Source organism: Salvia hispanica, chromosome 2, assembly GCF_023119035.1.
Source record: "Salvia hispanica cultivar TCC Black 2014 chromosome 2, UniMelb_Shisp_WGS_1.0, whole genome shotgun sequence".
Lineage (NCBI taxonomy): Eukaryota > Viridiplantae > Streptophyta > Magnoliopsida > Lamiales > Lamiaceae > Salvia > Salvia hispanica.
Window position 1 is genome coordinate 12,576,699 of NC_062966.1, and position 13,490 is coordinate 12,590,188.

Sequence of the window (13,490 nt, forward strand, 5' to 3'; positions counted from 1 at the left end):
AAGATTAGTGGAATGTGGGGCCTAATACCATTTATAGAATATTCCAATCGGGACTCCTAAAGTGGGACACCCAAAAATGGTAAACCGGGACTCCTAAAATGGGACGGAGGGAGTAATATTTTTATCAACTCAAAATTTGTAGTTCTCTCTAGTTAAAATATAGAGAATAAACAATAAAATAAGAGAGAATAATATAGAGAATACTTTTATCTATAATTTTATATAAATTTTTTTACTATAATTTTTTTTTAACTTTAACTATTTATCAGTATTGTTTTTCTAAAGCGAGTGTAGAAAATGAAATAACTCTACTAATATAGAACTAATGAAATAGTAAATTAATAGTCATTTCCATCATTAGTTACTAGTATGATCAAGTTATTATTACTATGTAAACTCATGCCTAATTTACCATGATATAAATGACAACCAGATCCCTTTCCATGGCATCACGTCATAAAAAAATGAAAATATCAAGCACCATTTTCATTCCAAATTTGTATAACTAATTCCAAAATAATACTGCATCTCTCATAATTAGAATTAAGTGTTGATTATTGTTATTATTAAATTTTCATATAAAGATAATTTGAAAATCACAATTATAGAATGCATGTATTTTGAAGATTAAAGAAATTGGACATAGTAGTAATAAAAAGTTTTATGAAGATTATCATTGACAATTTGACATTTCCTTGTTTGGAAAGCATGGAGAAAGTGGACCCTAAACGAAATATAACAGTTTTTACTCTATTTCCGTTTTTAACCCGCTAATGTTTTCTTTTCTGCTGTGTAGGTGCATCTTCTGTCTCTACTCGATATATACATACACACATATATATATATGTATTGTATTGTATGTATCACAGTGCCAAATCTCATCACCGAAACCCCTCACACCCCACGGCCCACGCACTCTCTCTAAATTCTCGATCTCTCCTAAAATAACAATCCTCCGCGGATTCTCAATCTCATTTCATCCAGTAATGAATCACAGATACACGATTTTCGTTTTTGTCGAGTTTGTTTAGATTTATTGTTTCGATCATCTGTTTTATTGATCTGGAATTCATTTATTCCGGATCTAAGAATTGCGTGTTTCTGAGTTTTGTTACGCGAAATCGATTGTGTGCATGCATCGGAGATTGGACGGGAGCTTTATGTCTCTGGAGATGTGGATTGATTACCGGAGAAATTGATAAACTTAGTGAAAAATGACAGGGATAGCGCCGAGAATCAATAACAATACTATCTCTGATAATAGCGAAACTAATACTTGTGACAGGAATCCATCTACGGGGAATGTGACGGCGCCGTTCCATTCATTGAATGGTTCGTCTAATTCAAGTAATGGATTCTGGTCCCAGCACCGTGGTGATTTGAGCTACAATCAGCTGCAGAAGGTATATATATGTGTGTCTGTGATGAACCTTTAATTTGATTAAGATTGTTTTATGCCAGAAATGAAGAATTGCTACTTACTGTACATGTTTTATTGGATGCTTACCGTCTACTTTGGATTTTCCGTGGCTAACTATTTTAGACTCGAATAAGATTGCACCTCTAAGTACTTTGGGTATGTGATGTTCCATTTATAACCATAACACTGTTATTTTACTAATATGGTGGGTTGGAAAACATAATTTGTGTGAATAGCATTTGTCTACCCGAAAAATTAAAGCAGCACCAGCACATATTTACTTTAGTACTGAGCATATAAGGAATGTGTTATCTTCATACCATTGCACTACATAGTTTCGCTGATAGGGCCGTTCATCAATGAAAGTACAGTGCATTCTTTAATAGTGAACCAAGGATTGTATTACCATTTCTCGTTGTCAGTGTTCTGATTTCTCGTGGTGCACAATCGATATAATGATCGAGGTGATGGCAAGTTTTAATTTAGGTTGCAAGCTACACCAACTGTAATTTTTCATGGTTTGTGTTGCAGTTTTGGTTGGAGCTGGCACCACAAGCTCGGCGGAATCTTCTTAGGATTGATAAGCAGACACTCTTGGAGTATGCTCGTAAGAATATGTACTGTTCCAGGTGCAATGGTTTGTTGCTTGAAGGTTTTCTGCAGATTGTTATGTATGGGAAGTCTCTACAGCAGGATGCAGCAGGGGCCCCTCACAATGTTAGAGCCACAGATAATCAAATTAATGGAGATTTGTGTATGGACAATGGGTGCCATGATGACACTCAAGATCCATCTGTCCATCCATGGGGTGGATTGACTGCTGCCAGGGATGGGACACTCACACTTTTGGACTGCTACATATATTCAAAGTCTTTAAAGGGGCTTCAAAATGTAAATATCAGTTTGATGCTACTAATTCTATGATTATGATTTTCTTATATGGGCACATTTAGTTTACCTGCTTTATTTAAATAAGGTGTTTGACAGCGCACAAGCAAGAGAAAGGGAACGTGAATTGCTCTATCCTGATGCATGTGGAGGGGGTGGACGGGGATGGATAAGCCAAGGAATTGCAGGATATGGTAGAGGGCATGGAACAAGAGAAACATGCGCTCTTCATACTGCCAGATTGTCTGTGGAGACTTTGGTGGACTTCTGGTCTGCGCTCGGAGAGGAGACTCGGCTATCTCTTTTGAGGATGAAAGAAGAGGATTTTATTGAAAGGCTTATGTATAGGTATACCATCTTGTTTTCCACTGATACCACTTGATTATCTTGAATCCCTCCACCTAAAGTATAGATCAATGAGGCACAATAGGTCCGAAAAAGTATAAATATATGGATGATGTTGCCTATGTCAGACTTAAGAGATTCTTATAAAAAATTGAAATTTCTGTTGGCATGTGTTATGGTGTGTGTGCTATCATTACTTGTATTGTATTAAAAGTCTCCTGATTAGAGTACTTGGGTACATTTTTCTAGAATGTATTTCTTAGCCAACTAAACCCATTGACTAGTCAGGGATGTATGATTACTCAGAGGCTCATTTGTTGGAATTAGGTGCTTGTAATAGTCTAAAGAAAGAATATAGCCTAGTTGTTAGAAGGGTGCAATGTTGTTTGGCTTCAGTAGCAGTGCTATACAAATATAATATTCATAACAATATAGCCAATCTTAGAATGATTTCCTAAAGTACAAATTTTGTAGCTAGTTGTAATACTCCATATTAAGAATAAATTCCATATACTCAGCTTAGGATAAATGTCATGCTTACCCTGGGACTAGGCTGGACTTCTAATGTTCAACCCTTATCAATTCTGAATGGCTTAACATATATGAATCTCTCCTTTGCAGGTTTGACAGCAAAAGATTTTGCAGAGATTGCAGAAGAAATGTCATACGTGAGTTTAAAGAGCTGAAGGAACTGAAGCGCACGCGAAGGGAGACAAGATGCACAAGTTGGTTTTGTGTGGCAGACACAGCCTTCCAATATGAGGTCTGTAATTTTGGCGGTTGCTATTGGATTTCCCTCACTTTAGAAATAGGATCTTCAGCATAGTATTATTGCAATAAATCATGCTGATATTTCTGGGTTGTTGATTCAGTTTTTTTTCGTCTCAACTATCAGGTTTCTCGTGATACAGTACATGCTGATTGGCATCAGACATTTTCTGATGCTTCTGGTACATATCATCACTTTGAATGGGCTATTGGAACAGCAGAAGGGAAATCAGATATATTGGAGTTTGCAAATGTTGGTTTGAAGTGGAAGGTGCAAGCGCATGGTCTAGATCTAAGTGGCTTAAATGCCTGCTATATAACTCTACGGGCTTGGAAAATGGATGGGCGTTGCATTGAACTCTATGTGAAAGCTCATGCTTTGCGAGGTCAACAATGTGTACATTGCAGGCTTGTAGTTGGTGACGGATTTGTAACTATTACTAGAGGGAAAGGTATCACAAGGTTCTTTGAACATGCAGAGGAGGCTGAGGAAGAAGAGGTAGTCAACTAGCCGTTTATGTTCTGACTTCCATAATAATCCTTCCCCACATATTTCTTCTTCTGATCTTCTCATGCCATTTCCATCTGCTCTCAGGATGATGATTTTGTGGACAAGGATGGGAATGAACTTGATGGTGAATGCTCTCGTCCCCAGAAACATGCTAAGAGCCCTGAGCTTGCTCGGGAATTTCTTCTAGATGCTGCAACTGTCATTTTTAAGGAACAGGCATGTTGCTTTCACTTTCCCCACTTTACGTTTACATCTACTTGAAATTACCTAATTTGTTTCAATAAATAGGTTTGATTAATGTACCAAAGAAGTACTCGTAAAAGGATTTTATTTTCTTCAATGAAGCAATGTGTTTGTCTATGTATGCTTAGATTTGTTCATATTTGGTTGTTAAATATTAATGCAGCAGTGCTATTTGCACAGGTTGAGAAAGCTTTCAGAGAAGGAACAGCACGACAAAATGCACATAGCATCTTTGTGTATCTTGCTCTTAAGTTGGTAGAAGAACGTGTACATGTTGCTTGCAAGGAAATAATTACATTAGAAAAACAGGTGCTTAACATATGATATTGTTAGTTCTGGCTCAGTTGTTAGCCTCCTCATGTTCTTGCTCAAAATTGATTGACCTGATTGACCTGTGATTTCCACCATAATTGTGATTCTATAGATGAAACTTCTTGAAGAAGAAGAAAAGGAAAAGCGTGAAGAGGAAGAACGCAAAAGCGCGAAGGAGTACAGGAGGGCAAAAGAAAGGGAAAAGAAGCTTCGAAGGAAGGAAAGATTGAGAGAGAAAGAAAATCGTGAAAAGAAATGTACTGAATCACATTTGAATTCTGTGGTTGATGATGTTACAAAGGATGAGCCTACGATGCCCATTGATGAGGGGGTAACTATTGCTAGCAGTAGAGACTCTAAAGAGTCTCTCAGCGAAAGATGCGAAGATAATACTTCCAGTCTGTTGTCTCCTGATATTCAAGATTACCAACTTTCGACAGAGTACACTTATTCAAATAAGGATAATTCTACCGAAGATACACTGGATGAGGATTTTGGCAACACAAGAGATTGGAACTCCTCATATCCATACGATCACTTCAAGTATTCTCGCAGGAAGCTGAAGTTCTGCAAAGATTCAGAGAGGGATTCAAACTCAATATTGTCTGACAGGAGAAAGGATGCAACATTATTAGAGAATGGGGTTGTCACTAGCAAATATGAATCCAGCTATCATGCAGATGGTTTTGAACTGACAAGGAACTTTCACAGCTTTAATAAGCAATTGAGAACCAATGGTGCAACGTCTAATGTTAGAAATGGAAGCAAGTTCAGTGAAAAGTTACAGTGGAGCAATAGCAGAACATGTGATAAATGTGCACCCCATTCTTGCTGCTGTGAGCACCATCATGAGTCTAGATCAAGGCCAGAGTCGCATATTGTAAGGGTAGTGAAGGATCCTAAATATGTTAATAAGTCCGAGAGTCCAGCTGATGTCTTGAAACCATATTATCGTAGCAAAAGGTATACTCCAGCGCAGTGTGCACGTGAGATTACTGGGCGACCTAAGGGCAAGATTGCTGGAAACCCTCTTACTACAAAGAAAGTTTGGGAACCATTAGAATCACAGAAGAAGTGTGTCCGAAGCAACTCAGATTCTGATGTTACGTTGAAATGCACCTCCAATGTCGAAGTCTCTGAATCCGAACAGCTCCTCGAATGTTGTTCCTCTTGTTCTGATGAAGTGGCTGATAATTCAGTTCAAACAGATCACAAGGATAATGATCCAACAGATTTATCAAGGTCTAGAGCTAAGAGCTGTGTAGAGATGAACAATGATTTCCAGACATATGAAAATTCCCATCACTACTCAAAGAAAGGTGTAGCAGAAGATGGTAAGTTATGCTCTACAAAAAGATCTACACTTGGAACAATAGGTTCATCCGTGAGCGCCTTGTCCAACTCTGGTAACTGCTCATCCTGCCTTAGTGAGGGTGACAGCAACACATATTCAAATCATCAAAACCTAGAATCAACATCCACATCTGATTCAGAAGAGTCTAGTCAGAATTCAGAGGGAAGAGAAACATCCCACCACATTGGGGACGGGATAACTGCATCTCTTAGTGTTGTGGAAGACCAATGTAAATTAACTGAACTGGATGCTACAAGTGAGGGGCCGGATTCTGCAGGAACTGAACCGAGCAGTTTTCTTAAAAAATCTGCTCCATGTTTCGAGAGTGGGAGAGAAAATCTCACTACAAGCGCTCAACCTCAGAGTGTGCTCCCTCAGATGCATAATAAAAGCATAAACTACCCCGTTTTTCAGGCTCCAATAGCTAGTTACTACCATCAGACTCCAGTTTGGCCAGTTGGTCATACAAATGGGTTGATATCCTATCCTCCCATCAACCACTATGTATTTGCCAATGGTTTTGGATATGGTTTGAATGGGAATGCACGGTTGATGCAGTATGGGACCTTGCAGCCTCTGCCACCCTCATTACATAATTGTGCTCATTATCCTATTTTTCAGCAGGTTATTGGCGTTGATGCAAAGGATCCTGCTAAGGTTACTCAGTTAACTGCACTAAATGAAGTACAGCATACCACTCAGAAGATGGATCCAACTAATCAACATCCTGCAGTAGTTGATCCCAAACAGAGGGGGAAGCTTGTTAAAATGGCAATGGGAAATGATGGCTTCTCTCTTTTCCATTTTGGTGGCCCTGTAGCTCTGTCAACAGGATTTCAAACTGATCAAGCTACTGTGGAAGAAGGAATCATGGGAAGCACTCACCTTTACGATGGCGATATTTCGTGCAGTAAGAAGGATTCCGTTGAGGAATATAACTTGTTTGCTGCAAACAATGGTATAAAGGTTTCGATCTTCTGAGATAATTGCATAGCAAGGCCATTTAAGTTTTTTTATTCCCTATTCCTATTCTGAATCCTGGAAAGCAGCTTTAAGGAGTTGAAAACTCTACATTTCTTTCTTGTAGCTGAGTGATGAGTGATACAAGCTTGAAAACTGTTTAATTTCTTGCTCTTGGTCCGAGAAATTTTTGCCTTGTGCTTTCAGTGTTGCTGGATTTTTCTGTTTGTTATTCTCCGGTATCCAGATTTCATTATGACTCTATAAGATCAACTTCATTTTCTTTATTTTAGCGTCACTCATGGTTGTGTTTTCCGTTGCATGATACTTACTTTATTTTGGGGTGTCAAGTGAGATGCCCTCTGATTTCTACACCTGTGTTAACGATTTCAAAAGTGAGAAAGGAAAATTAATGGCCTTCAACTGTGAAGAAAATGAAACTTTTCCACCTTACACTGTATAAACAATAGAGTTCTATCCAATTCCATAAATTTGAGAGAAGCTAATTCCTTTTTCTAGCAATAGTCGCATTAGACTTGCACTGTGGCTGAAAACCCATAAATCTTGCATTGGCACTTTTAAACAAAATCAGTGAGCTGAATTGGATAAAACACCATTTGCGACATTGAAGACAAATGCATTGTCGTCCTACTCCTAATTGAATCTCATAACAGCAAGGTAGATGCCAGGTTCGTCCACGAACTCCAACAATTGAAACGAATGGTTAGCCATAGTCGTCTGCAGAGTCATTTTCTCTGGCAAATTGGAAACCACAACATCTGGATATTGCTGTTTCTGCTCTTCAACAGCTTCCCTTCCAAGGGGATGACTGATCACTACTCTTGCTCCTGAGAATCCAAAAATGAATGTCAGAGTTACGTGAGTCAAGAACCGTCACCACACTGATGCATCATAATACAGACATTAAGGAGTTGATAAGGAATAATCACACAACTAACCTAGCACTAGTACTTCACAAGGAATGCAGTAGTCTTTAACAAAAAGCAAAAAATGAAAGCAAAACAATCAAGGAACAATGTAATAGGCAAATATCCAATCAACAGGTTATTCCCAAATTACCTGGCAAACAGCGCTTAGCGAGAGCTGCAAGAACCTGATTGAGTTCAGAGGACAAAGCAGGGAGGAAATACAGATATACGACATCAAAAGCCGTCCATTTCTCAGGCGCATCTATCAATTCCCCTTGCCAACATTTGACTTTATCATATCTTTCTTTGATGCATGCTAGAACGAAAAGAGAGTCATGGACAACGAATAACTGCTCACAAGGGGAAGAACAAATGATCCTATCTACAAATGCTTCAGAACCAACAGAAACAAGAACCTTTGATGTTTCTTTGATGTTTCCTGCAGAAATGATGCGATCAATTTTCTGCATATGCTCTGCATTAGTATCTGTATCATCAAATTCAAGAAATGACCAATCCTTCTCCAAATATTCCTCGAACTCAACTTCAGACACAGTTTCTTGATTTGCAGCAATAATGGGAAGCCTACGAGTGCATATCGGATTGGGTGGGAACTTGACCAAATGAGAAGGGCACACATGTATATTAGGAATAAGACTAAAACTAAACAGACAAGGTTGTGACACAAGTGATGGCGGTCTAACTGGGACGAAAGAGGAAATTGAATGTAAGAAATAAAATCCTAAAAATTAAAAATTACACAAATAAAATCCTAAAAATTAAAAATTACCCACTACTCGTTGCCGAATTTCGCCCAAATGTGATTGATTAGATCTTTTTGTAGCTAAGTGTGGGCTCTTGTATCGCGCATTGTGTGTCTTCTTTCCATCCTCTCGTTCACTGTCGTATGCACACCTCGGCGTGGGGGAGACCTCGCGGTTGAGCTTCCGGCTTCATCCCCGTCGTAAAAGTTACCCGTCATCGGTCCTTCGTCAGCTATAATCATGTTGTGCAAGATAATGCACGTGTACATGATGTCGGCGATATTCTTAACGTACTAAAGCCGAGAAGGGACTTCACAATGTTGGAATCGGCCTTGAAGGACACCAAAAGCTCTTTCGACGTCTTTTCCGAGCGGACTCTTGACGCTATTCGCAAAAAGAATCTGTCTCGGCTCTTGTGGATTGCTGAACGACTTCACGAAAGTCGACCACCTTGGGTAGATACCATCGGCGAGATAGTAACCCATGTGGTATGCATTTCCCAGTTTGACGGTGAAGTCGATCGCCGGTGCTACACCATTCAAAACATCATCGAAGAGTGGTGAAGAATATAGCACGTTCAAGTCGTTGTTGGATCCGGCAACACCGAAATATGCATGCCAAATCCATAGGCGGTAGTTGGCGACCGCTTCAAGGATAAGCGTTGGGCCGCCACCTTTGTGGCCGCTTAAGTGTTGCCCCTCTCCAAGCAGTCGGACAATTCTTCCACTTCCAATGCATGCAGTCAATGCGCCTAGCATACCGGGAAAACCGTGGACCTGTTTCGTGAAGACGAAACAACCGTTGACAATCGTCGGTGGTGGGTGCCCGAAGGAATTCCTCGCCGAAAGCAGAACGAACGCCGTCGCAAAAACTCTTGAGGCATAGGATTCCAGTTCGACTCACCGACATGCAAATACTCGTCGAATAGGTTAGCCGTTTGCCCAGAGCAAGTTGTCGGATGGCACAAGTACATTTTTGCAACGCCGTGAGACTTTGCCGACCGGTTGCGTCTGCACCTTCTTGAAAGTATTCAACGCGGGTGGACAATGTGGTGACAATACGCATAAACAACCGTTTTGACATGCGAAAACGGCGCCGAAAGTAATCTTGTGGATACCGCGGCTGGTCGGAAAAATAGTCGGCAAAGAGCCTTCCATGGGCTCCCTCTCGATCACGAGGGATGTAGCGACGTTTTGCTCTAGTTGGTTGAGGAGGAGGGGCGTTGGGGCGACATAGGCTTCATAGGCGGCTCGATATTGTTCATAATATTCTTGTTCTTCGCGCTCCGCTTCCGCAATGAGATTGGTGAAATCCATTTTTGAATTTTTTTAGAGAGAGTTTGGAAGATGTAGATGATTTAGTATGAAAAAGTATGAATGCGAGATAATTTGATGTGAAAAGTGGATGATGAATGTGTGTAAGTGGATGATGAATGTGTGTATTTATAGATGATTTTGGGATTAAAAAAAAAAAAAAAAATTCACAAAAATCCAAAAAAAACGTCTATAAACGGCTCTATTTTTTTGGGAATCCAAAAATATTTTTTTTTGGTATTATTTTGAATTAATTATGAATTTAAAAAAAAAAAATTAAAAATCGAATTTGCTAACGGCATAGCCGTTGGCCAATAAAAACACGCCACGTATGGCTGCTCAGCGGCACGGACGTGCTCTTAGCTAAGAGCAGCGCCGTGCCGCTGGCACGGACGGACGAGCTCTGTCCAGCGGCACGGACGGACAAGGCGACGGACGAGCACCGCTGCGGATGCTCTAAGATATTCATAACAAAAACTCTGTGTGGATAAGATATTCGCGTCTCAGCCTCTCGGTAGCTATACAAGCATGCACTTCCAGCATTAAGTGTGTTTCCAAGTGAAGAAACTTGAACTTGAGCAACAAGAACAAAAATGGACCTCAGCCTTTCTCCCTGCCCACTGGAACACTAGAAATTAAAGACAAGCAAAGTGATGAAAGGACGCAAGAAATAATCTTTACATTGGTACATAATACGGAACAACGAGCAGGATATTAAAACTCAAGATTAATCATTTAATGTGATCCTACTTCAATCACATTGTTAACATCATTGGAAAAACTATCCATCAAACCATCATTCTCTGAAATTAGGGAGATAGTAATCCAAATTCGACGCATTAAGCCACAGAGTATCAGTAGCTACAATCATAATTTATTAGTAAATTCTTTCCCTAACATTCTTCAGTTAGTGATGAAGAAATGTATGGTTATGTCAAACTAGGCATACAATAATCAGCGATTCACATGTTTTAATTACAGAGACTATAGCTCATAATATAAAATCAAACATCTATGGAAACAATGGAAAAGATGTGAGCAAAACAGTAGAGCTTACCTCTGAAACTGAGAATACGGATGCGAGGTTTTACAGATAAAGAAGAAAGAATTAATAAGGTAGATATCATTTCACCCCTCTGTATTTACTTTATTAACATTTTGGCCCCTAAACTCAATGATAAAATTCAAGTACAGTTAAAAGGTCTTATTTTTACGTTATTTTGCTTCTTCTATCCAATTTTTTTGTTAGATAAATGTGAAGTATGCTGTATGCGTGTATTCTAGTAAAATATGGTAAAGTTCAAGCCATATCTTTAGTTATGATTAATACAGAAATTGCTAATAATTCAAATTATGCTTATTCTATATTTGTTTCTTATTTTAAAGATGGTTTAAACCAGTGTTGGATCAAGGGGGCAAGAGGGGGCGACCGCCTCCCCCACCCTCAAACCATTTACCACATACCCGGATGTAAATTTTCCATGGTCGCTCCCTCCGTTGGCTTCCGACATCGCCCCAAGGAAGAAAAAAATCACCCGGTACCAGCAGTTTTATGTGAAAAAAATCAGTTATTTACAGTATTAGTAAATCTGGCTGTGCTGTAAGCTTGTAATAAACATAGACTGATAGAAGAGATTAAAAAACTTGAACACAGAGAACCAGAGCAGTGTAGACTGTAGAGTGAGGAAGAAAGGGGAAATAGTAAATGACTTGGGCTTTACCACTATTTTACTGAGCAACAGGTTTAAAGTTAATGAGTTATTGGTTTGAATCCAATAAATATGGCTAATTTAATTTTGATATACATCTAACTACTAATAAAACACTTACTAATACAAATTATTGGTGGTATTCATTGTGAAAATTTGTTGTTGAAGACAGAGTTAGTATTTAGGATGAAAGAAATTATTTGTGGATTAGGATAAGAGGGAATATCTTTTTTTGGTCCATGAACTTTACCAAAGTATCATTTTTGGTCCGTGAACTTTGAAAATATCGTTTGAGGTCTGTCAACTATGACTTAATATCAATTGAAGTACTATTTTACTATTTCCAAATTTTTCTGGATGAAAATACCCTCAATAATTTAAGGATATATATTTTTTAATAAACATATCATATACTCATATTTTTTATAAATATCTTTACTATATATTTTTGATGAATTTTCTAAATATAATTTGACCTTCAATATTATCACTTAATTTTGTGACATGCAAGAAAAGATCCTTATTCAATTTTTTATTATTAAAGAAAAGTTCTTTATTCAATTTTAAAATTCTTTAATATAAAAAATTGAAGAAGCAATTTTACTTGCATGTCACAAAATTAAGTGATAATATTGAAGGTCAAATTATATTTAGAAAATTCGTCAAAAATATATTGTAAAGATATGTATAAAAAATATGAGTATATGATAAGTTTATTAAAAATATATACACTTTAAGTGTTATACATGATTGGAATTTTCGTTCAGAAAAATTTAGAAATAGTGAAAAATGTACGTTCAAATGATATTAGCCTATAGTCTGATGGACCTTTTACAGACTATTTTCTCTCGTACTCTGTTTCTACATTGAAGTCACGGACCATTCTGGCAGAATATAATGTCGGACCCAGGAATTGATTCACTGTGGGGTCGAATAAATATAGAATAAATACAAAATTTAAATAATTATTTTCTATTATATTATCACATTAGCTAGAATAGCTGTATCGCTTGTTGTTTGTAATGTCAAATCCAAATAAGTATCCATTTCGGGGCTTCTATACGATATCAAGTATTCATATAATATGATCTCAAAATTGAGGCTATCACTAGGTTTTTGTAATCCAAGATTGACTATAATTATTGTTCAATTTTAATATTAGCAATAGAAAAATCGATAGAAACACATTTCTTTCTACGATAAACTCGTATGTAAACCTAAGAAATTCAACTAATACAATAAGTAAGTAAATAATAAAAAAGATTCATAATTCACCATTAATATAATATAATAAACAATCAATTATCAGAATATTTACATTGCACAAACATAAATAGCAAACAAATAATCTAAGAAATACACAATTAACAATTCAGAACATAATTAAAAAAAAGCATCTAACGCATTCCGTTAAAATAAATACAATCAAGTTTAAATTATTTAATCATTTAATATACATCTTTCATTGTCAAACACAATTATTAATATATTGCCCAATTATAATGCACATCTAATTAAGCCCATCCTCATTCATCTTCTCCAGATCATTTTTTCGTCTGCTTATTTCATTAATTTTCACAAATTGACCAAGAGACTAGCATAGACACACAGAGACGGGTAAAAGAGGGTCGCGACTAACTCGCGCATGAGGTCGACCATAGCTCGAAAGACAGATTTGCTAGTTCTCATAGTCGGGTGGTGGGGTCGGCCGACCCCGCGCGACCCCATCTCCGTCCGTCATTGAGGATAAATATGGTGTGGGATTTGGAATGATTGATAATAGTATCCATTTAAATATTGTAGAAAGAAGTGAATGGAAATTGCCATATTGGTGTGGTGTCAATTTAAGTTTCTATTTTTATTTAAAAAGTCAAGAAGACACAGCTTGAAAAACGGAAAGGAAAGAATAAAAAGAAAAAAAAAATGAATGGGTTTTGTTTGTGCCTCTTGAAAAACGCTATAGATTTTGGACAG

At 37.7% G+C, this 13,490-nt stretch overlaps 2 protein-coding genes across 4 annotated transcripts; one reads left to right on the forward strand and one right to left on the reverse strand.

Annotated features, from left to right (window-relative positions):
• The first annotated feature begins 854 nt into the window (after positions 1–854).
• Positions 855–7,088, forward strand: LOC125208256. Of its 3 annotated transcripts, none has more exons than XM_048107840.1 (9): positions 855–1,403; positions 1,952–2,311; positions 2,397–2,656; positions 3,275–3,416; positions 3,549–3,920; positions 4,017–4,148; positions 4,356–4,484; positions 4,600–6,314; positions 6,466–6,659. In XM_048107840.1, the coding sequence occupies exons 1-9, from the start codon at positions 1,215–1,217 to the stop codon at positions 6,509–6,511; spliced, it is 3,345 nt and encodes a 1,114-aa protein (XP_047963797.1). In that variant the 5' UTR covers positions 855–1,214; the 3' UTR covers positions 6,512–6,659. The 3 variants fall into 3 exon arrangements, with proteins under 3 accessions (XP_047963797.1, XP_047963795.1, XP_047963796.1); XM_048107839.1 differs by having other exon boundaries at positions 877–983; positions 1,286–1,403; positions 4,600–7,088; XM_048107838.1 differs by having other exon boundaries at positions 857–1,403; positions 4,600–7,088.
• Positions 7,089–7,225: 137 nt separating this feature from the next.
• On the reverse strand, positions 7,226–8,712 carry LOC125206303. The gene is made up of 3 exons (XM_048105576.1): positions 8,706–8,712; positions 7,882–8,472; positions 7,226–7,649 (listed from the first exon to the last, which is right to left on the reverse strand). Exons 1-3 carry the CDS (start codon positions 8,710–8,712, stop codon positions 7,456–7,458), a joined length of 792 nt encoding a protein of 263 aa, XP_047961533.1. The 3' UTR covers positions 7,226–7,455.
• Between the last annotated feature and the right edge of the window lie 4,778 nt (positions 8,713–13,490).

Bases quoted from the DNA above. Each gene is read 5' to 3' on its own strand.
- LOC125208256 (XM_048107838.1), top strand. From the start codon at position 1,215: ATGACAGGGATAGCGCCGAGAATCAATAACAATACTATCTCTGATAAT. The intron at 2,312-2,396 runs GTAAATATCAGT...TATTTAAATAAG, and splicing joins CTTTAAAGGGGCTTCAAAAT to GTGTTTGACAGCGCACAAGC. The intron at 4,149-4,355 runs GCATGTTGCTTT...CTATTTGCACAG, and splicing joins CTGTCATTTTTAAGGAACAG to GTTGAGAAAGCTTTCAGAGA.
- LOC125206303 (XM_048105576.1), bottom strand. The intron at 7,650-7,881 runs GTAATTTGGGAA...TTGGATTCTCAG, and splicing joins CGCTAAGCGCTGTTTGCCAG to GAGCAAGAGTAGTGATCAGT.